The 23,460-nt window shown below is 38.8% G+C and overlaps 1 protein-coding gene across 1 annotated transcript in view; it reads left to right on the plus strand.

The window, feature by feature from the left end:
* Nucleotides 1-23,460, plus strand: part of AGBL1 (AGBL carboxypeptidase 1) — a gene marked incomplete at its 5' end in the record, with an annotated part of 274,352 nt that overhangs the window by 135,318 nt on the left and 115,574 nt on the right. Inside the window, 3 exons of the mRNA XM_086757539.1 lie at nt 2,283-2,412; nt 7,018-7,149; nt 11,159-11,335. Of these exons, the coding sequence (XP_086613665.1) occupies nt 2,283-2,412; nt 7,018-7,149; nt 11,159-11,335 (439 nt within the window). The remainder of the gene's footprint in view (nt 1-2,282; nt 2,413-7,017; nt 7,150-11,158; nt 11,336-23,460) is intronic.

Raw genomic sequence — 23,460 nt, forward strand, 5'->3', positions numbered from 1 at the left:
AGATTTCTCTATATGTTCTGAAGGAATAATGAAATTTTTTTTTACAGAAGATTTAGTTTAGTCTAAGAAATAGTGAAATAAAAATTGGGCTTGGAATTGGTTTGATATTATTCTCTATATTTCCTGAATCCTTTTAGGAGTAGTTTTCTAACAGTAGGAACTGTCACATTCCTACTTCCTTGCATGTTTGGCTTTTTATATTGAGCTCTTCCAGCATCTAACAAGGCTTTTTAGCAGAGGGATATGTGTGGATGATTTAAGGAGTCATAAACTATTGTCAGTACTGACAAGAAAGGTGAGATAGTGGAGGGTTTTTTATAAGCATTGACAATGTTTGAAAAGTATTTCTGTAGGTCTGAAATAATGAGACTTTTTTTTTCTTGTTAAATTGAAGTATAAAAGTCCAGCTATCATTCTTTCCCTCAAAATGGATATTCTGTTGTTATTTTTAATTAGTTGTGCTCCCTGATATAATTAGTATAGGAAGACATCACACACTTGTGTCAAGAAAGTGTTTAGGTCTTACTTTTTTATTAGTCACATTGGGGAAAGGTGAATTTCTGAATGCAACCCAATGACTTTTTATGTGGAGTTGTACCTATTGAAAGGAAACCATGTAAGCACACAAGTTCTTGGCAGAAATACAGCTGCTAATCTCAGTTGAGCAGTTTTTGTCCTGAAGATCAGGAAAGGCGAGCCTAAAGGTAACGTTTCCTGAAGAGTCTTTAAGAAACTTAACAGAAGTAGTGTTTCCGTGTAGAATTTTTGGCAGAAACATCACAGCAGCATTTGTTGACTTCCCACATGTTAGCTATTGCTAATGTTTTCTGATTCACCGAATGAGTAATGTGGGAACTATGGACTGTGAGGAAAGAAGATAATTCAGATAACAGAGAAACTAGAGTAAACTTGGAATGAATCTTGTGATGTTGCCAGAAACCCCAAGATGGCATCAGAGACCTTGTTTTTCTACATTAAAAATGGATGAAATATTCTTAGTGACTCTTATTATTTCTTTATCTTCTGTTCTTAACTGGTTATCCATTGTTTATACTTTTTTTTTAAGCATTCTTGCTCTCCAACCCTTTCTTTTCCAGCATCATTTGCAAGGCGTTGGTAGTGACAAAGATGCTACATGCAACACACTGTAGCAGTGTAAGGCTCTGCCAATACCACAACAGACCACATCCTCATGAATATATTTGTACCTTATTTTGTTCTAAGAGGCTTGAACTGCAAAGCTGGATGAAACTCTGTAGCTGGAAATTAATTCAACACTTGGGATTTTTTTTTCCTTTTATTTTATTTTTTAGCACAAGCCAGCTGTAGCTTACAGTGCCACCAGAATTCTAGTGCTGAACTGGATATTGCGGAGGTGGTGAGAACCTACCACAATATCTCATATGCTGGAGAGTTGATTCCTGAGTTTTGTCAGTACACTGTGATTTGAAAATTGTGAACCGTGTTATAGGAAATCCTTTGAGGAGTGTCAGGAGCCTATGAACTCTGTATGGTCACTAGCAAGGGAGATCAGTTGAATTTTGCAAAATTGTACAGTCATGTACTGCTCCATACAGTCAAGTATCCTGCACAATCTTCCACTGATCGCTCAGTCAGTACAGAACATGTTCAAGTCAACTAAGGGAAACGTTTTCTCAGTGCAAATCTGGGATCCTTATTTAGCTTTTTATTCAGCCTTTGCAGTGAAGCTAGGCAATTGTTCTACATAATGATGTAGCATGCATCAAGATCTTCTTGATGCGCTTTAGATAGCTGCATTTCTTGTGAGTGGAGAAGCTTAAATGAGATATACAGCTCATCTCATTTAAGTGCATTCATATTTCAGACTGGTCGAAGAGATTCAAGTGCCTGTCTTCAATTAGAATGAGTAGGAGTTGAATGTACTTGTTTGTTATGGAGGTTTTGAGAAGCCTGTGCTCTATGTAAGCTCAGTGAATTTCATAGCACAGAATTTGGAACATTTCAGAAAACTTTTTGCTTGTAAGTAGTCTTTTGATTTGCACATATTTATTTTCAGGACTGCAGCTATGTGAACCTTGGAAGGAAAAGAAATGATAAAATTAATATACTAGAAGCACCTTTGAAATATAAGACACCATTGGTTCATTCTAGCCAAATGTTCAAAACCTTTGTATCCATGTTCTAATTGACATGCACTGTCCTCATACCAGAGGGTGCCAGAATCAGAAACTTTTTGGAATCAGCTGTTATTTTGCTACTTTGTGATGGATTGTTTGCTTTTTGTTTTTTTTTAATTTCAGCCACCGTTGTTCATTGAGTGGGGATGACCTGAACAGACAGTGGTTGACACCCAGTTCCCAGCTCCATCCAACTATTTACCATGCCAAAGGTCTTCTCTATTACCTGCGCAGCATCGGCCGGGCTCCTCTGGTGAGTCTTTTCTAGGGTCTCTTGTGAGTTACAGTATATGGATTATTTACTGTAGTTGTGTGAATAGTCTTTTTTTAGAGCTAGAGTGGTTTGGAAAGCACTATGTGCTGTTACACTTTCATCTTATAGAGGTGTTTTGAAAATCTTGTATGTTTATTACTCACTGAATCTTCTAACTAACAACTCTAAATTTCAGAATCTTCACACACCTGGAATATAAATGAGAACATGAATTCCTTAGAGCCCTTTAATATCCTCAAAGTACTCCAACTAAGCTAAATAGTATGAGTAGGTTATTGCTGTCTTCATGGCAATAATAGGAGAAATTCCACAAAGATTTAATCTGAATGGGCTGTGCAAAAGCCCATATTGGAACAATCCATGCAATCACAAAAACATGGGAACCAGCCTTCAAAATGTCTGAACTTTCATGCTGCTTTGGTGATGGGAAGAAAACGGCTGGATTTGGGCAGTACCAGAAATTCATGGGAAATGGATCTCATCTTAAAGTTGCAACTGAAATGGGGCTAGGATTCATCTCATCTGCCTTGTCTTGTTGCCTTGTAGAATGAAAAGGCAGTTCTGAGGCCTCAGGAGAAAAAACACAGGGAGGTTCAAATGTTAAAGAATAGATGTAAATCAGGGATTGGCAGGTTGGCTGCTGATAGCTACAGTTGGGCAAGGAATGTCCAAAGATGCCAAATTTTCTCTGGGTTAGATGAGAAAAGAAAAGTACTAGACAAGGTGAAAATGTCTATGAGCTTCTTTAAGTGAATTATTGTGGGAATGTGTTTTTTGTTTTTTTTTTTTTTTGCTAAGACAACAGCCTTGAAGTTCAGTTCTGCAGCCTGAGGATTATAGTGGAAATTCAACTCACAGTTGTGAATTTACTCATCAACCTTTTCCTTTGGTTCAGAGCGATGTAGGATCAGTCTCAGTTTACTCTGCTATTTGCTACCCGGCCTTTTTTAATACACAACCATCCTTGTCATATCCAGGTGCGTCAAGTTGAACATGCACTCAGTGCAAGTTTTCATCAGTGCTGAGTGAAGGGAGCCTATTGATCCCATCATGTCCCTCACTCACAGGCTGTATGTCAGGCTTGGTAAACTGGTTTTTCCTTTGCCTTTTAAGAGTACATTGATTTTAGTTTATACATGCTCAGAAATGCCTTTTTCCTCCTCCAGAAGAGAGCTGAGAGCGTGCTTCTTTTATTTTTTTTTTTTTCCCCCCCTTACCTCCAAGATCCCATGGAGCCAAGTTCGCTGATAGCCAAATGATTTCTGTCAAGTGATTTAGTTTCATTTACCCTGGGGATGTGCAAGCAGTTTCTTCAAAGCAAAGAAAAGCTGCTTGAAGGAGAAAAGAAAGGAACTTTAAAGTTAACAGCCTTTCAAACCAAAGCCATTTTAATTGGTAACTTCTATAGACAACAGCCTATTAAGTGCTTTTTTTTTTTTTTAAACAAACAAAAAAACAAAAAAACAAAAAAACCCCACCTTATTGGCACTGAGAACCCTAGTAAGACGAGGGACTGGATGCACTGTGGCATTGTAACCTCTTCTACATGGGATCCTCTTTCAGCTGAGAGCAGCGAAGTGGGAGTGTTGAAGAGCTTTTGTCCGGGATCAGCCAGGTCTGATGGGGAGAGGGAAGCTGCTCTCTCCTTGAGTATTTGTGGTGAGAAACTGCTGTGGTTTAGAAGTTGTAGTTGACAATGCAGTTGCAGGACACAACAGGGAACATGCAGCTTGTACAGAGAGTCAGAGCTGCAGTGAAGACGAGGATGCCCTTTGGGACAGAAAGAACTTCCTAGAGACCTGGAGGCACTGAGCAGACTTTGCTGCCATTCAAAGGCATTATATCAAGTTTGGAACACACACACACAAGCATCTGCCTGCAAGGATGTAGCTCATTATGAGGAAAAACCTCTAGATGTTTCTACCTCAAAACTCTGAGATTCAAAGTCCTGTCACAATGCTATGAAGAGAAAAAAAAATGAGACTTTACACGCACACACACACACACACATTTCAAAATGTTCTGCTTTCCAACAGATTTTCTTGCTTTCCATTTTCTATTTTACTTTTCCTTTATTTTAAAATGTAGCTGGTTCTATGACTCATGAGGAAGGTTAGTTTTGAGTTAGAAAGCAGTCCTTACTTTTAGGATGATCAGTGCTGGCAAGTAACTTTAAATAGTTAAAAATTTGCATGTGTGTCTTGAGTCATATCCCCGTGGGGGCAAGCCCTGAGAGTTTGACTGGTTTGTGTGTATTGGTGTCCTAGCTGTATGGAAGGGCAGGCTGGAAAAAAAAAAAGGACTGGTAGATCTTAAGTTTGCTTAGTGTTTGTCCGGATATAACCCAGGAAGAATTCTGTATTGGGTGCTCAAACTACAAAATATAGCTTAGCCTCGGCTGAATGGTGGAACATAAGGTACCATGTAGTGTTGAAAATGAGACAGAAGAATGTATTATAAAGAACAAGTCATTGTAAACACTGGAAGTGACTGCAATATCCAGCAAAATTAACTAAAATGTAGCTCTATGCAACTTGCAAATAGAATGAAAATATTTCCAGTAGCACTGACAATTCTACTGTGGAAGCTGGCAACAATCAGTGAAAGATCCCATGGCGTGAAAGAGCAGCTGTATTACAGAACCTGGCTTTGATAATTTTTTTTACCAATACAGAAGTCTTATTCCAGACCCTTTGCCAAGGACTCATCTGCAGGTTTCTTGAGGTGCAGAATTATAGACCTGCTACTGATCAGGCTGCCCACCTATCTGACTATCTGATCATTCCTGTGTGGTTTCTGATACATAAAATAATATTTTAGGCAGATAATAAATTGTCTTTTGTGTGTTGGTAATTCTTTAAATTGGCAGGTAATTGATACCCAATTGAGCTGGGTTCTCTGCCTTGAAATGAGACAAAAGCTATAAAATCCTCTTTGATATTCATAGGAATAAATTCTAGGTGGTACCTGTGGTTAACGTAGACTATGACTGCGCATCGCTGATGGCTTAGATGAAAGGCTAGCTGGAAAAATGTCTGTCATTAAGAAAACCAATAAATGCAGCTCTTTGGAAGGAGATATTACAGGGTAATTACAGGGTCAGAAAGAGTTATTGCAAGTGCAGGGATTGCATAAGCCCTGAAAAATATGTACACAGCCTGAGTGGGGCCTGAATCTCTGGGATCTGTGCAGTGCTGGCTCTTTTCCTTTGGAACGATGCTGGTCTCAAACCGCCCTGTTTGTTCTCCCTTTTCTGCCTTTTCTGGGTGGCAAGGGCATAGATATAGCAGGAGCAGTTGTTCACAGGCATGTGTGCCTCAGCGTCTCCAGTATGTCATCATACTGTTTGTCAGAGTTGCTGAAAGAATATACATGCTTAATTCCTAGATCATGAAGCTCCCTAACTTGCTGTAGCAAAACTTAGTTATGGTATAGCTGGTAAACAGACATACAATCTTTCCCTAAAAGTTGGTGGAAGAAACTAGTCTACTCCATCTGTTTCTCCTCTCTTGTATATGTGTTTATGTAAAAATACAGGTATTTTTTTTTACCCGATATTTATCCCCCATCTCTCTTTATATTGATCCATAATTCTTCCCTACCTTCTTACACCCATTCTTTTGTCTCCAGCATACACCCTGGAAAACTGCTTCAATTAAATCTTAAAGCTCTGTTCTACTTAGTGGTGAATATTGGTTTAAAATGAACTAATTTATTCTCTTTAGAAATTCTTGTCTTTTCATTGGCAGATGTTTGAATATTCCTGATAAAGACATGGAGAATATATGTAACAGCAGTGTGTATATTGACTTCATATCTCAGAGGGCACTGAGATTGATTCTTCTTTAAGACTTGGGTCAATATTTACCTCTTGGGTCATTAAATCGTGATTTTCATTTCTATAGGAGTCGATATCTGCCTATAAAGGCAATCAAAACTTCCTCTAAAACTGAGAATGTGCCTTGTGCCTAGTTTATATGACAGCTGACATAAGAGAGATGGATTAGACAGACAGATAGATTAGACAGTGTGGAAAGAGATTACTTGCCATGAAGATAGGTCATGTTCTGTGCTTTGCTTCCAGGAATTCATGCAAAGATCTGACAGCATTGTGCAATACAGTGCACAATTATATTTTCCTGAAAATTATGTAGCACAGATTTTAAACTTAAAGAAGTCAAAATGATGATTAATTGCTTGGGAAAGCACAGATTTTGAATAGCGTGAGGAAAGAGCCTGATGAATTGCTCTGTTGTTGTATTATAAGTTACCATGAACCCTTAAGTTCCCAAGTTGCCATGGATTCTTGCACAGGTGTCATGTTTATTCCTACTGTAATCAGAAATGCAACAGTCTTGACTCTGGATCCTTGAGATCATGTCAGATTGAATAGATAAAGCAAGATACAACAAACTAACAAAGTTTGACACAGGTTATAGGCATGGCACAGTCCAAGTTCCTCTGAAGAGACCTGGAAAAAAACATTAACCCTCCACTATATATCTTATAGTGCTTATTCTAAATAACTAGGAAACCTCTTCAATGGTCAAGATTTTTCCTCCTCCTCTCCCTGTCCCTCCGCAGGTATTCTGTGACTACCATGGACACTCCCAGAAAAAGAACGTGTTTCTTTATGGCTGCAGCATCAAGGAGACCTTGTGGCAAGCAGGCTGCGTGGTTGACACAGCAGTTATCACAGAAGATGTTGGCTACAGGGTAGGTCCACTTTGTTCCTTTCTGCAGTTACTGGCATGTGTGTGCACCTAGCAGCTAGTTAAGATAAGGCCAGTTCACAAATTTTAGAAATAAGTGCAAGCTTCCCTTACTCCAGAGGAGTAACGGTCCAGAGGGTTTCAGATCATACATAATATATTCATGCACCAGATACCAGCAAGAATATTGTCAGTAGATGGGTCCCTATTTATTTCATTTTAGTAAGATGCTGTGTGATAATTTTTGGCTACAGACTAATAGGACAGCCATATTTTTGTGTGTTTCGTAATTTCTAAACATACATACACTTTTATCCCCTCAGTCCACTATAATAAGAAAATAAATAGGAATTATGTAATGGCAACTGAGAAAATGACAATGTGCCATTGTCCTCCTCAGCTGAATTGCTTCATCACAAAATGCTCTTGGTCCCACTGAAAACATCAGAGAATTCAATGGATATCAAACAGATCTAACATGGTTAGTTATGGAGTTATCTCCGTATCTCTACGGCAAATGCTTGGTATCGTAGCTAGGGACATTTTTCTGGAATTAGAGCAAATACTAAAATCTGGTTTATTACTACTTCATATGAATGTCTCCTTCATAAAATTGTTTTCTGGATTTCCTGCCCATCTCTTTTTTTTTGTGTGTCTATTTAGATGATATTTTCCTTTTAAATGACAAATTCCTGGGAAAAAAAACCCCAGAGTCTTAAGCTCTGATTATAGTCTTCAAAAATGTTAATTTCACAAAACATTAATTGTAGCCTTAAACTGATTATAGAGATATAGCTTGGTTCACTCCAACCTGGAAAAGGTTGAAGGGTCTTTTTCAGTTTGTTTCTATATAATTTTTACTACTTCAGCACAAATACTAATTATCCTCCCATAAGGATGCCACATCTTCTGTGTTCGTCTTACGGCATTGTACACAGCATACTGAAACTTTACTGGAAGAAAGTCCTCCAGCATTTGTCATGAGTGCTCCCTGTGGCAAACAATATTTCACAAAGAAAGCAGGGAGGGTACAGGGAGGGTGTCAGGACATTTTTTTCTGTGTTTGAATTCAGAGGACTTGAAAAGGCTGAGGATGGTTTGCTCTTACACAAAGAGAATTCAAATGCTGCTTTCAGCATCTGGAGCCTGTCTTGAATCTGCAATGAAGAAAGGCTCCAAGAATACTCTGCAGTGGGCTATAAGAAAGATTTTGTGGTTCAAATCCTCTTTTGCACAAAATGAGAGATGAGTGCGTGTTGTAGTTCCTGCCTATGGGTTACTCTCTTCCTTCTTAGGCTGGGGAAACTGGGGATGTATGAGAACACAGCTGCAATTGCAGTCTGCAGCAGATAATCACTACTGTCTCAGAGCTGCTTTCTTTAATTGTTTGCGCAGGTTTCTCTCCTGCCTCCTGTGTGTTGTTGGGGATGGATCTGGCCTCCGTGACTGATTTTTCTCCCCAGGAGCAAGGATCAAATACCTCAAGAAAATGTTGGGTTTTGGAACAGCCTTTGCGTCATAGGTCGTAGACTCAGCTGTAGCCTTTGGCAATACATAGGAGTAAGAGTCTACATTACCTGACAGTATTTGGTGGCCTTGGGTGACTTACACAGCATTGGCATCGCAAAGCCCAGCTTGAAGATTTGTCCTTTCTATAGCCATTCCAGGTCCCTTTGACAGGAATGTCTGCAGGAACATTAGTAAAGAAGTATAATTCCGTTCTTTCCTAATGAGGCTGGAGGTTTATGGACAGGGTCCTGTGTGAGGGGAGTAGCTTTCTTTGCTGTCGTACATGCTGATTCCAGCTGTGCATAAGAAAGAGAACAGTCACCCTGCTGCATTATCATTAAAGCAGCCTTTAAAAGGGTGTGTTTCCACCCTTTCAAAATACGCTATTGAGAGATAATTGATGACAAGAATAAGTAGAGAAGAAAGAACCATTAGTGTGAAATCTAGTGAACGCTGGGAAAATGAAAAGAATATTAAATTCAGATTTGCTAATGCTCCTAAATGAGTCTGACATACAGAGACACTACTGTTACCTGCCAGTGTTTTAATTTAATTAAATGTAAAAGATTGATTATGCATGTAATTTCAATTGTTTTAAAAAGCTAAACTAAATTAGGGATCTGATTACTGTATTTAATAGTATATATTTACAAAAAAAAAAAAAAATCTGTGTTTTGGTTCAGATAAGGGCAGAATGAAAACTATCTGAACCTTCACATACAGTTTAGCTGGATCTGGGCGATGCAACTCTGCTGCATTTTTTTTAAATTGCTGTTCAACTCAAACCTAGGAAAATCTGGAAATGCATGGGAGCATACCATTTTGTGATCCCTGTGCAGCAAGTAGAACTTTGAAGGCAATCCAGAAGTGTTGGATGCTTACTCTACAGCAAGTAGTCAATTTTAAAGATTCTTCTGTTCAATATTGCCTGTAGGAAAGGGAGTGCTGTGGCTCTTTAGTAGCACACTGGAGATCTTGACTTAAGAGTGAGGCTCGTGGTGGGCTCGGATTCAAAACAGAATCTCTTGTTTTGTTCCAGTTTTCTTCACCTCAGTTTTTTTTTCTCATCTGAAAAATGGGCTTTATAGATCTCTAGATCTGTATCTTATAAAACTGGTAAAGTGCATTGGCAGCTGTAGCCAGAATATACTGAAAAAGTAAATTTACTTTTTTGTTATGGAGATGTGTACAACAGCTAAGCTGTTTGCAGGATAAATTGCAAAATAGTATAGACCAAACTTTATCATTCACACCAAATGTGTTTTAGGAAAAGACATTACTCTAACTTTCAGTGAAACCAACTATTCCCATACAGTGCTATGAAGTAATGCTCAACAGAACTACAATTGCTCAGAATCAGTCAGTGAAACCAATTGTTATTGGAAAGTGAAATTAGCTGGTTGGTTTTCAGCACCCGAACTGAATGAAATTCAAAGGTAAAAGCCATTAGCCATAAGCAGGAACTCATTCTATATGATTCCATTCAGTTCAGATATTTAAGAAAGCTGTTGTCAAAGAAATAATGAATGTTCTCATTTTCCTTGCTCTTCTCTAGATGATCAAATGGTCTTTTGGCATATGTTGTAGCTAGTATGCTATCACTAAAATTATGACGTACACGTGTGTGTGTACCTAAAGGTCTAGTTTCTACATAAAGCACACCTAGTGTTGATGTATCTAGTATGTATATTTTTTTTAGAGTATAAAAGTAACACATTTAACCCTGCGTAATGACTAAGTAAGTGTTGCCTCTACACTGATGGAATTATCTGATACTGCAGTGCATTAGGAGTGTTTATAGACTTTGTGGTTGGGAAGTATGATTTCTAGAGTAAGAAAATCACATAGAGGTAAGATGTAATTTTTACTGGGGTTTCATGATTAATTTTAGTTGTGATTCTCTAAAAGAAGTGTATAAAATATATCATTTGAACTTAGGTGAGAATATTTTGATTTGTTCACAATGGAAGTCAGTTAAATGTTAAGCTTTATTTTCATATAATTATATGCAACCTTCCTTGAGAATGCATATCCCTTTTTTGTGCTCTGTGCTAGGTTCAGACAAAGCTCCTCCCGTAGCTGAATCCCTTGTCAAATTGTGGATGCATGGTGGGAGGAGATACAGTATAGCTGGAGAAGGGAGAGAAGCTATATCAGATACTGAACTATGACAACATGAAGATGTAGGTTAATGTCAAAGCAGCTTGAAAACAAAATTCTGTAAGTGACTTAATCTGTCCGAAACTATTGGGTGTGAAGATGATTCTGAATTAGATATATCAAGTGTACTGAATATTTTGTATTTTAGTCTTTGGAATGAAACAAATCTGAGGATTTCACATGGGATGGACATAATGCACTGGTTGGAGCTACCTCGGTGTCTACAGATAGATTTGATGATATACGCATTGAAAACCACAAGTCTGTCTTTATATGTGTGTATGATATAACACATGCACATCTGTTCAATTTATTTTCTTATCACTGCTGATACTTTCTCATAGAGTCTTCCTAAAATCCTGGATAAAGTGGCCCCTGCATTTGTCATGAACAGCTGCAGCTTCCTGGTGGAGAAGTCCCGTGAGTCGACGGCCCGAGTGGTGGTATGGAAGGAAATGGGTGTGTTGAGGAGCTACACTATGGAAAGCACGTACTGCGGCTGCAGCCACGGACTCTACAAAGTGAGTAAATCTTTCAAAGAACCCTATGCCACCCTCCTTCTAACGCACATCTCATGGGCTTGGAAGGGTAAAGCAGAGAGGACAGCCATTGTCTTGATGCTTAGCATTGTCTGCTCTGTCCAGACCCGTGGTAGTCATGCTTCTGCGTTTCTCCTCAGTGTAATCTTTCCATTATCCCTCACTCTTTTACCTTCCATGACAGGAAACTAGAGTCATTGCTCTGAGGTTTCATTAAGCAGTGAAACAAAAAGAAACTCCAATCTGGAGCCGAAAGCATTTTGCTGAAGAAAGGACTGGTTTTGAGATGATACAGGGCACTTATCCTTATGAGGACATTCACAGTGTTGTAAAAAATGTATTGGCAGGGGATATGGACATCTTTGGGCCTAGTTCTAAGGTAATTCACTTGAATACTAGTGGCATCAAGCTTTTTGGTACAGGCGAGCTATCTGAGCATTCACCTGGCTAAATTTAAGAGCCCGCACTGAGTCCTGCATTTGGAGTTGCCTGTTACTGACAGCTGAAGGCAGCTAATCTAAGGCTTATTTTGACAGCTGTCCATGAGCTCAGGGTATGCCTGTGATCTAGACAGACCCGAATTCCCCATCAAAGGAGGTTCCATTGTTGGTAGAAAGGGCTGTAATCATACTGAATGCATTAGCGAGATCAGTCTGTGAGATCTCCTGGCACTTTTTAAGTACACAGGATGAACTCTGGTAATTGCATTTGAGCGATCACAATTCTCCATTCGCTTAAATGGTGAATTATTTCTCTTGTTCCTTTCCCAGACCTGTTGCTTTCATTGAAAGGCTTCCATATTCCACCTCATTTCTCCCACTAGGGAGCAATCCTTATCTATACAGCATTAATAAGCAGTTAATAATCCCAAAAGACCATTAAGGAAAGAGCCATTATTACAAATAACAATTAATTAATAAGACATTCAAATGATTATCTTTGGAAGCTCTATACTAATCTTTTTACTTTTCAGTCGAATGTAGCTAGGAAGTACTCAGCTGCTGTTTTAACCGTGCTCTCCTCTACACATATCAATTCCAAGACAGGAAAGGCAGAAGAAAAAAAACGACAGACAGTTTAAAGAAAGCGAATATAATTGCCCTGGGCATTACATCTAACACTCCCTACTCCTGAGAAGTGCTAATGGTTTTTTAATAGGCACCACAGGTCAAGACAGCGGTTTTGAATCTTTTTCAGACAGTGGGGGACAAAGTGCCTTGACTGAAGTCACTGACAAAACTCCTAGTGATCTCCATGGAGGAGATTTAAATCATTTCCTAGATAACCACAGTAACACAAAAACAATAACACATCAGATTGTATCAATATCTAATGATTTCTTCTCCTTCTCCTTCAGCATCTGTGAGGTCTTTAACCCAAATTTGCTTATTTTGTGCATTAGATGCTTGAATTACTAGGAAGAGAACATTAAATACCACATTCAAATGCTGCATTTAAGCACTGCACCATCCACAGGGGCCTTGTATTATACAATAGAGGCACCAAAAATAAGCAGAAAGACCTAATGCAGATGGTTCAGGATTCTTTTTTTTTTTTAAATAAATCCTTTAAAATGCATGAAATTCTTTTCTACATTCTTTCTTGTCCTCTTTTTAATCACTGATCAGAACCACAGGCAGCCACTGAGGACAGGAGCAAGTTGACATATGAGGGCTTGTCACTGGTGACAGAATCCAATGTTCTCATGGCCCATAAGGAAGTCTGTAGGCTGTAAAGTGGTTCTGAAATTTCCATTCTGAATACCCTGAAAAGCTGTGTCACCGTTGGATCACTGGGTTATTTTTGAGATTGTATATACTTTTTTTTCCCTTTGTTTAGGATTATCATTAATCTCAAAGATGGAGGATACAAAAATATTCCCATGAGGGGACGTTTCTTTATCACTTCTTCATCATAAGTATAAAACAAACATTTTTTGCAGTTTCTCCAATTCAGGCAGCTTTAAAGATATTTCCACTCATTTTTTTCCAAGTACACTAAGTATGCAACTTGTTAGTATCAAAATGGAATATAATTTCTTATGTTGACATTTATGCTGGCGCTGCATGTAAATAAATAAGCTATCCCTTTCACGTAATTGATATTAATAGACTATTTCCTCTTCCTTTTACTGATCTTCAGAGTTGGATAGTGCTTGCTTGTTTGCTTGTTTTTATAAGTGGATTATTTAGGGTACGGACTTGACAGGCTGACCTGAAGATTTCATTGCATAATACCACTTAATACTCAGCTTCCGTCTATCAAGCCAAAACTACTTCATTAATATCTGGAAGCCCTGAAATTACTCCTGTAAACTGGAAATTAATCACACAGGAGGTCACGTTTTTCTAGAGACTTCAGCCTGAGTTCTTCAGTCTTGGACCCTCAAGTTGATGTGTGTGTAAACAATAGACTGAGACTAATGCTAAGGCAGGAGATGTCAGCATCCTATATTTAGAGCTTTCTGATATTTGGATTAGTAGATTTGTATTCAACTGAATAGAATCATTTTCTTAATTGCATAGGGATTGATCTCTCTGTAGGGATATATCTAGAATCTCCTCTGGACAAGCATGCCCTTACGGTCTTGATACTTTCATACCTTAAAGTACAGTACAAACAGCAGCTAGGATTTGAAACACCTCATTATATGCAGCAGCGGCTCCCGAATCCAGCATCATTCAATAAATCAGTGGCCAAACTTCTAACAGAGCACAGCAATCCTGGTCTTTAGCTCTCTTCTTGCTTATAAGTGATGAAAGTAATTCATTCAAGTAGCTGCTTTGCTGGCTGTGAGCACAGATAGAATGCTCGGAGTTGCACAGAGGCATCTGATAGGGATTGTGCGAAGGATTTAGGAAGAGCAAGAAAGCCTTATAGAGGCTGCGAAAGGTTAAAATATTAATTGCACAAGGCTGGTAAGTGTGCCCCCTCTCACCACAGAGCAATGTTGAGGGAAGGGCTGAGGTACACCAGAACCTAGTTTTTCTGATGGAGAGTCCGGGAAAGATGCTGCTGCTAGAGTTTTTGTCCTCTCCTGGATTGAAGTTCATCTTCGTTTTTAAAATAGTCTAGTGACTGAAAGGTAAGGCAGGAATTTGGTACTATTGATATGTAAATGAGAAAGAGTAGTGACCCCAGCCTCGTTTAAAAGTCATTTGATTTCAAATGGGGAGGAGGGCGGAAATGAAAAGAGAAAAGTGATGGTTTGTCTCTGCATCTCCCTATCTGTATGATCAATGGAAACACAATAAGTGAACTACCCTTAAGGAAGCAAAACATAAAACTAAAGAAACTATTGATCTTATCTAAGGTTTTGTTCAGCCTAAGAAGAAAAGAAGAGGAAAAAATATCCAACACTTTTTCATGTTGTCTGGATTGGCCAATTCAGTCTTAGACAAGCAGTTTTTCCATTCGAAAGCTGCTTAAAAACAAAGCAGCCAATTTCCACAGGGAATTATCTCTCCTGCTTCTGCCAGTTTACAGCCCTATGGTCAAAACAGAAAACAATTTGGGGGGAGAGGGGGAAGAAACTGCTTACCATTTCTTTTCTCTTGTGAGGGCAGCCTGCAGCCCTCCCTCATTGAGCTTTTACCCCTCCAGCTCACCATGTGATTTTTATTGCTGTATTTCTTCTGTGGGATGTAGAGCCCTTTCTCATCTTTGGTTTTTAAAAGACCGAATGCAAAGCTGTACTGTAAGAAGTTCTACTGAGTACAGGTGCAGTTATGGCCCCAAAAGAATCGAATCTCCAGTAACATATATTGACATTTTCCTGAGTTTCTTGTGTGATTAATTTTTAAACTTTCATATCTCTTTGCTGTTAACATTGTTCCATTGTATTACACTTTCACCATTCTTCTTGATTCCTTCTTACTTGGCCTACTAATTAAGACCCTTCTATAGAGTATTGCACTGTGCTGTTCCATCTGTCATCCTACAAGTTAACATCTCTTGTGCGATGGTATACAGCTGAGTTCCAAACTAGATGTCTTGGTAATATGGTGCATCTCTCAAAAATTCAGCCTCATCGTCTGTGAGTACATGCGATGTTGGAAAAGCATTTTCCTGAGCACGTTGTGCCTGGTGGAGGAGATGTAGTGCTAACGGAAATAAATTGTGGTTTCTTCCTTTGAAGGGTTTCTAAACAACAAGGAGTAACAAATGAATTTTAAAATTATTGCAGATATCTTGACAATGCCCTTTGAAGGAGCTTTTACTTCTTCTCTTTGAAGAAAGCCTTTGGGAAAGCTGAGAAAAAAAAAAGATTTATTTTTTTTTTCCTGTCCAGTCTAATGCTTCTAAGTTAGAGGAATTAGACACCCCAAACTTTCTCATCAGACTTGATTAGCGGTAAAAGCCATCCCTTTGTAGAGACACTGGAAGCAGACAGAGCAGCACCAAGCATCATGACCATAGAGTTCCTAAGACTTTCTTGATAGTAATTCAAAAAGTCTTTGAACAAAAGGGATGGGAGTTAGTCTAATAAACTGGAAGATCTGATATTATTCATCCCCTTTAGCCTGGCTAACGTGGGCTGAATTATTTAAAATGAGTGATAAAGCGGTGACTGACCATGGAAGTGTGGCTGAACTAAAGCAATATGCCAAGATGAAAGCTTCTCCTCTTTCTGCTCCTTCAGACATGGACTTTTCTGGCTTCACTTGTTTCTGCCCAGATTAGCCAAATTGTTACTAATGTATGATTTGTCCATTGAATTAGAGCACTATTTCTTTATAGCTATTTGTAGGCACTGAAATATTTTCTCCTTCTTCCTTACTGTTTGAGATTACTTACCAAATTTCTATGAGGAATTTTTATGTATGCTTTATTAATAAGCAGTTTATTACAGTTAATAGCCAGAAATTGAGTTGTTTTGATCGAGTTTGCAGGTCACATGATACTGCTTCTGTTCTCCAGTAAGATGTATGTTTTTCTTGTAATTGGAAGCCTGGTGTACAAACTTACAAATAATTTTCATTTGGCCTCTTGCCAGTATTCAGCCACCAACAGAAATTGTTTCAGCAATATTCTTGCCATAAAGCATATTAGATAAGTACTTGCAGAAAGGAAAAGTAAAGAAATAGGATATATTCTATGCTTTCTGGTATATGTTTCTGGAAAATACTTACATCATCTTTGCAAGTCTGACAGACTTTTCTTCATTTCTGATTTCTTTTTTTTTCCCTCAGGGCTTACACTTCCTGAGTATGGGAAGACTCAAAAGCATTCAAAAGAGTCTTTTCAAAAAAAATCATCTCTAAAATGTATGTGTTTAGCTGACCCTCTGTGCTCTGGGGATTTCATTCAAAAGCAGATGCTGAGAATAAGAATGATTTTCTTTCTGATAGTTCTGCTGCTAGTTCCGGTCCAAAGTGGCTCAAATTGGAAGCAGCTGTAACAGCAAGAAAAGTATAGGGAAAAAAAAAGTTATCTAATAGTAATCTAAGGACTGAAGGTTGAAATTAAGGGTTTTGTTTGTTTTGTTTCCTTAATTTATTACCCAAGGCAGAAGTTTGCATCCTACTTGCTTTCTTTTCCTGCTTCTTTTATTTCCACTAACCTTTTGCACTAATTGATTGGTGATTCCATTTGTAAGGTATTTTAATTGTACCTTTTAGGCTTGTGGGCCATACTTCATAAAACTATGTAAGGGTTAATGGCATTTTGGAAGTGAGGAAAGGCATGTGGGGGAAGAGGAGAGAAAAGGTTTCTGAGCAAACAAACCAGGAGGTAGTGGGTGTTTGTCTTCCTTGGAGACTTTTAGATTCTTATATGAACTACTGCAAGATCTTCCCTCATTAGGTGGTTTTTTTATTTGTTTGTTTGTTTTAATTATTTAACAGAATGCTAGCTAAGAAATCACATGCTTAATTGTGCTTAGATCTGTTTGGTTTATGCCACACTAAACAATAGGAGTTTGAAGGTGTGCTGACTTCGGTTCTCTCAGATTGTTTGGAAAAGCAAATCACAGAATTGTGAGAACTTTGTAAGGATTCGTTGGCCCTTATATTTCCAAGAAAACTGGAGTTTGTCAGCAGGATTATCCTCGCTGGTCTCATCTTTCTTGATGGGTAACAAGGCAGTTGTATTAAGGCAAGCGTGACCAAAATCACACAAGATGTAAATCATAGAATAGTTTGGGTTCCGTGACTCTGGAAGAGTGATGATCTCTTAATCCAGTAGACCAAGTTTGCTGCTGTACAGAAAACCCAATTGTTTTCTCAGGGTGACTGAATAATTCCTTACCTGTTTCAATAAGTTAGTATAGGGGTGGTTGCCTGGCAAATACTGGGCATTAGTCCATCTGTTGAGGTGTCCCGTGAATGTTGCCTTGAACAGATTTTGGAAAAAGTCCTCCTTGGTACCTGCTGCAGTGGATTTCAGCTGTCACTCAGGCCATCTGCTTTCCTGTTCCTGGCTTGAAAGATTCAAGTGTTAGGGGACTAAGGGATGTTCCATTGTGTCTGAACTCACCTGGTTACTAGAAAAAGGAGAATGACAAAATTAATTGAGAAGAATGAACACCTATATGTAGCTTTCTTCAGCCTCCCTGTCTCCAAAGTACTCGGGAAGCACTAAAACCCAACACGTGCCAGGGGGCAATGGGCAAACAGTATTTGAGTCTTTCTCATCATTGATGTGTACCCAAGGAATGATGAATTGGAATTTTTTTTTTTATAAACATGACAAAAAATGATCACTAATGCTAGCTGGATAATGGATGAAGATACTAATTTAAATTGTTATGTTCTATTTTGATTATTTCTCCAGAGATATCGGACCAGCTCTACCCCTGACTTGCTAAGCTCAGTGATGTTTTATTATGATAGATTTGGACAGTTAGCTTTGGAGAGATATTTGAGACCTTGACAGTCTTGGTAGGAAGAAAGAATGTATTAAGAGTGCACTGGGAATAGCTTGTGAATGTGTTCCCTCTCTCTTAGACGCTGTCTGGAAGAAAACTGCCTCTGCCAGCTCTGTTATCAATAGCCAAACTGCCAGGAGAGGCACCAGATTTTATCCTTAGTTATGTCCTGGTCAGTAAGTTATTCTAACTGTAGACATTTAGTTAAAGAAAATGGGAAGGTCTGTGCAGAATTGCTGTCACCATGGTGATTTTAACACACCTCAAACTGAGTTTGAGTCATCTCTAGTGGGAATGAGCCACAGGGAAGTCAAATCACAGCCTGCTTTCCCAGCACTATTCTTTCAAGCTTGCTGTATGATCCTGGTCTGAACTTTCCCACAATATTTAGTGCTTGTGTACCAAGGTTAGTACAGGCATCCTAGTCACAAAACTAGCTTTTGACACAGCATTTTCACATAGGATTGATGAATTTTCCCAGTTTGGAAATGGGCAGCCCTATTAACAGTGCCAAAATGTGTGGTTTGTGATGTTGATTGCTGGATCAACATAGTGATTAGGCTGAAATTACATGTCTTTTCATTTGCAATCACATAACCAAACTGGTCCTGTTTGGATGTACTGAGTGAAATAAGGTAGTCCTGTAAGAGAACTCTCCACAGGCATCCCAGGTTGATGCTGCAAGCTGCGACAGAGTGGTCCTAGCAGCTAAGATAACTTTGGGCTCAAGAGCGTTGTCCTCATGCCATTTTATATGCATAGACATTCCCTAGGTTCCTTCTCCTTCAATGTAAAGACACTCCATTACACATCTGCAGAAAGAAGAATGCTGAAGATAACATTAGCATAAAATGGAATAGATAGAAGGCTGTAGATAAAGAACGTGAGATCTTAGGTCCCGTTTTAGGACCTCAGAGTCATGCAAATCACATTTCTCTCTCTCTCCTACTTACTCATTCAGGCTAAGAAATAGGATGCAAATCATGACTTGGCAGAAAATACAAGTGCTATATCCTAACCAAGATTTTGTTCATGAAGACATGTTATAAAAAGAGGAAAAATATAGTCCTGAACCACAAAGAAATGAAAAATGTGCTAACTTCTCTGCCTTTTGGGACCCATTTCAATGTTGATTCTAAGGGGATGTCTGCTTTTCCAGCTCCCTAGCAGACAGCCTGGCCCAATTTGCAGCCCTTTGGCAGAAGTAGTATCTTAAATCAACTCCTTTGTCTCTACTGTTGATAGATTATTGGGTGCTGACTGGCTGCATAACTGGAGAATAGGTCCCGTGCCATATGGTTAAGTTATGACACAATAAAAAATGATGACAGAGGTGAGATCATAACAGACCTGACTCTGCAAAGCTGAGTTCTGTTGAGGTTCAGTGGACATGGCTGGCATGCGGAAGAGCAAAGCAGAGCAATCCTATACCTCCTTCTTGGCCCACCCTTTTCCATCCACATGATGATTTCCATCACGTAATTGAAACAGTTGTCTTAGATCTGCTGTTTACCCCTTCTGTTTAGGACTCAGACTTGGAGTACTTGTTCCAACAGATCCTTGCAATCTCCTGCATTCTTTTCACTTGCTAATGATGTTAGCATTTCCTAGTTGTTAGTTCACTTTTTATTAAACCAAGAGACATTGCAAACTCCTTGGGGCTGAGGTCTTGAACATTGATATTCCTCTAGGTTTTTTTCCCCACAGTATATTGGAAACAACAGATGTTTCTGCTTTTTTTTTTTCCTCTTTTTTTTTTTTTTTTTTTTTAATGGGATCTTTCTCCCTCAGCTGCTTTTGCACTTCCTTAGGTACCTGGTTGCAACCCAGTCTTTCCATATGCCAATGCTGTACTTGAGAAAGGAGGCGGTAGGTACAGACAGAAGGGTTATCAGTTTCTCTACAAAGGGAATGAGTAACAAGACTACATAGAATCAGAAGTGCAAGTATCCTGTCATGCCCATCTTCCACAATTTGAGAGAGCAGGATTAGATAGAATCCCAGGTTTTTGACATTACTGATCTGGTCAACCTAGATGCTTGAAGCAAAAAAAAAAAAAATCCATTTGCAATTGCACTTGAGGTTGCATGGAGAAGAGATTGCATTTTGTGAGGGAAAAAGATATAAATCAATGGCTGACCTCCATATTTTCACCCTGCTGACAAGATACTGGGTTTGTAGTACTATTTGAAAATGAACAAAACCAGTGTACTTATGCAGAGACAAAACCAACAAATGCTGTCACCTTGTAACCGAGGGAGGGGGTCCTTCCATGTGCTGTAAGGAGGAACAAACTCTCCTAATATTAAAAATCAATTCTGCCATGCTCAGAAGCCAAGCAGTCTTTTGTAGTGCCAGAACGCTGAAAATGACTAGCTGTTTGTGATCAGGCTAATCCTTGAATTGTATTTATTCAGTTTACGGTCATAGCTGGGGACCTGGTTTGCCTTCAGATGTGGATTTGTTCGAGCCTTGGCTATGTTCACAGTACAAATTATCAGAGCAAACAGAAAACTACAGAAGTGAATCGAACTAGATGGTTAAAGATTATTTTTAATTTTCTATTATAAACATTAGAGTGGTGACACAAATCAGATAAATGCAGTGAAATGCACATGTATGTGATTTTTCTGGATGAAATGTTACGGTTCTATTTGAAGCCCACTAAGCAATCCTGAGTGGCATGACCTTGAATGCTCATGGGATTTCAGTCTGCTAAAGAAGAAAAACTCCTGGGAAGGATAAGGGATAGAAAAGCAGCATTCCTAATAAAAACTAACTGCAATATTTCAATGGTGTCCCTTTAAAAGTCCAAATATCATTGCACGTCATCCTTTCAACTTTTCTGTGGAATTACAGCAGCTAGCTTTTTGATTTCTGATGTCTCTCTTGCTTGTTAATCTGGCCCCGTGTGGATTTATTGTACAAATCTATTTGGCAGTTGAAAATTGCCCTTTGATGAAGCTCCTAGTCTAATCATGAACTCCTCAGGCATGGAAAATAAGAATGGAGAGGTGGCAAAAGCACAGACTAAAAGAGTCATGTTTGTCTTTCACTCCACATGGATTTTAGAAGCATCTAAATTTCTAAGTCTTTCACACACAGGATTTTCTGCAAAGATTGATTTTGCTCCTCTTAGGATGGTAACATTTGCCGTGCTGGATCAGACCATTGGTCCATATAATCAGGTATCCTGCCTTATACAGAGCCATGGCTCAGAAGAGAACAAAACCAGCCTGTAATGCAGCTGATTCAATTACACTAAGACATGGAAATAATCCTACCAGCCTGACCTGCCTCTCCTCCTCTTCATACATGGCAGCATGAGGCCTGATTATCATTATTGCAACCTTGAAATAATGAGTTACATTCTCTGTGAATAATCACGGCACTTTTTCATCCCTTTTCATAATCTCTTCTCAGAAACAGCTTCCTGCAGCAGTTAGTTCCACTAGTTGATGCCTATAATCTGTATATGCCGTCCAACATTAAGTGTAAGCTATATTTTGAAATCTCTTCTCCCTTCTTCCTCTGTTCTGACCTGTTGCTATATCCTTGTAAGATGTGCTTCCCACAGCTGCAGTAGTTCCCAGGATGTTTTGTCTGTCAGCTCTCTATCCCTGTCCACTGCCATCCTTATGCCTCTGTCACCTGCTCCCAGGTACCCTGGTCTGGTCTCCTCTAAAATCAAATTAGATGGTTGATTCATTGTCTCCAGTCTCAAAATCTGCAGATGCATTATGGCTCCACCCAGCTCTTGTCTCTTTGCTAGCTTTCTTTGTTTTGTTTCCAATCCAGATTTATTTTTTCATGTATGCCAAACTTTTGTATTAGTTTATTTTTTATTTTTTATTTTTCCTCCTCCTTTCCACCTCCCCCCCACCCTCCACCAGAAAGCTTGTTTCAAATTACTCAATATACCAGGACTGACTGTTATTCCTCTGCCTTGACTGTATTAAATTCCTTCCTCACTGGCAGGGTACTGATAATTTCTTTTTACTTAAATTAAAATATGTGCCCTTGCCTGGAACTCTGAACATCAAAAATAATTCAGGGATATCTGCAGAGTGTGCCATGCAGGGGATTTCTCCTTCAGTAGGGTCAGGTTTTCCATCTGGAGAAGGTAGGTATTGCATGAGCCCCCAACCTGGAGAATCTGCTTCTATCACAGCTCCTTGAGGACAGTAGTAGTCTCCCTTCTATGTAGCACAGCTCCACAGCCTTTCTCCCTTTCTGTGACTTCAGACATTGGAAGGAGGTGGTAGGGAATATCAAATCAGCAATAGCAGAGAGGCCAGCATGCTGCACTCTACGTGTATGAGATATGTGCATCTGGTGGTATATGAAGCAGGACTCAGCAGCAAAAGTCTCAAGTCTGGATGGAAGACTTGATGAATATATCAATGTCATTGTAAGAGCAAAGGGGGCTTAGTTCTCCTGCTCTTGTCAGCCCGGTAAGCTGTGTTTGTATAAAGAGTCTTTGTAGAAAAACATTCAGACTGGATTTGAGAACATTGCATGATTGGAAATCCATCTAGTCCCCTGATATTTTTTTTCCAGGGGTCAGTTACTATTAAATATTATTGCTTTATTCTGATTTAAATTCATCTGCCTGCTGTTTTCCGCTACATTCATGTTATTTTTCTTTGCTAGTTTAGAAAGACCTTTAGTAAAGTCTTGCTGTTTTTTATCTTAAAGGTACTTACAGGATGAAACCAAGTCACCTTTCAATCTTTTTTTGGTAATTAATTAAACAGAATTCTGTAATAGTTTGTCTATATCAGAACATGCAGGAAAGTGCCTCTGAATTAGCTAAAGGTGTGAGTAGAAAGTCCTGTGCTAAACCACATTAAGCTACATGTCAACACTCTGAAGCAGAATTAAGATGGCCCTAATTAAATTTGGCTTAACTAATTTCTAAAGTCAATTAAACCAAACTGAATTGCAAACACTTTAATTCTGAATAACAGAGCAGAAAAATGTGCTTCTGTATGTGATAAACTTATACTTGTAAAGTAAAAGTATGCTCATGCTGAATGGACTTTCAGACAGAAGTTGATGTGCAGGAGAGTTTTGGATGGAATTTGGAATTTTATCATTTATCTTTAGGTAAAACTCTATCGCATAATGCATATGGATGATGAAGAATAAAACTGCTGTGATCTGCCTTGGATGTGCTATATTCTAACTTTTATCCAAGGAAGAAAATTTTGATGCATTTTGCTGCCAGATGGTGGGA

This window comes from Chlamydotis macqueenii, chromosome 12 (genome assembly GCF_036417535.1).
Source record: "Chlamydotis macqueenii isolate bChlMac1 chromosome 12, bChlMac1.mat, whole genome shotgun sequence".
Taxonomy (NCBI): domain Eukaryota; kingdom Metazoa; phylum Chordata; class Aves; order Otidiformes; family Otididae; genus Chlamydotis; species Chlamydotis macqueenii.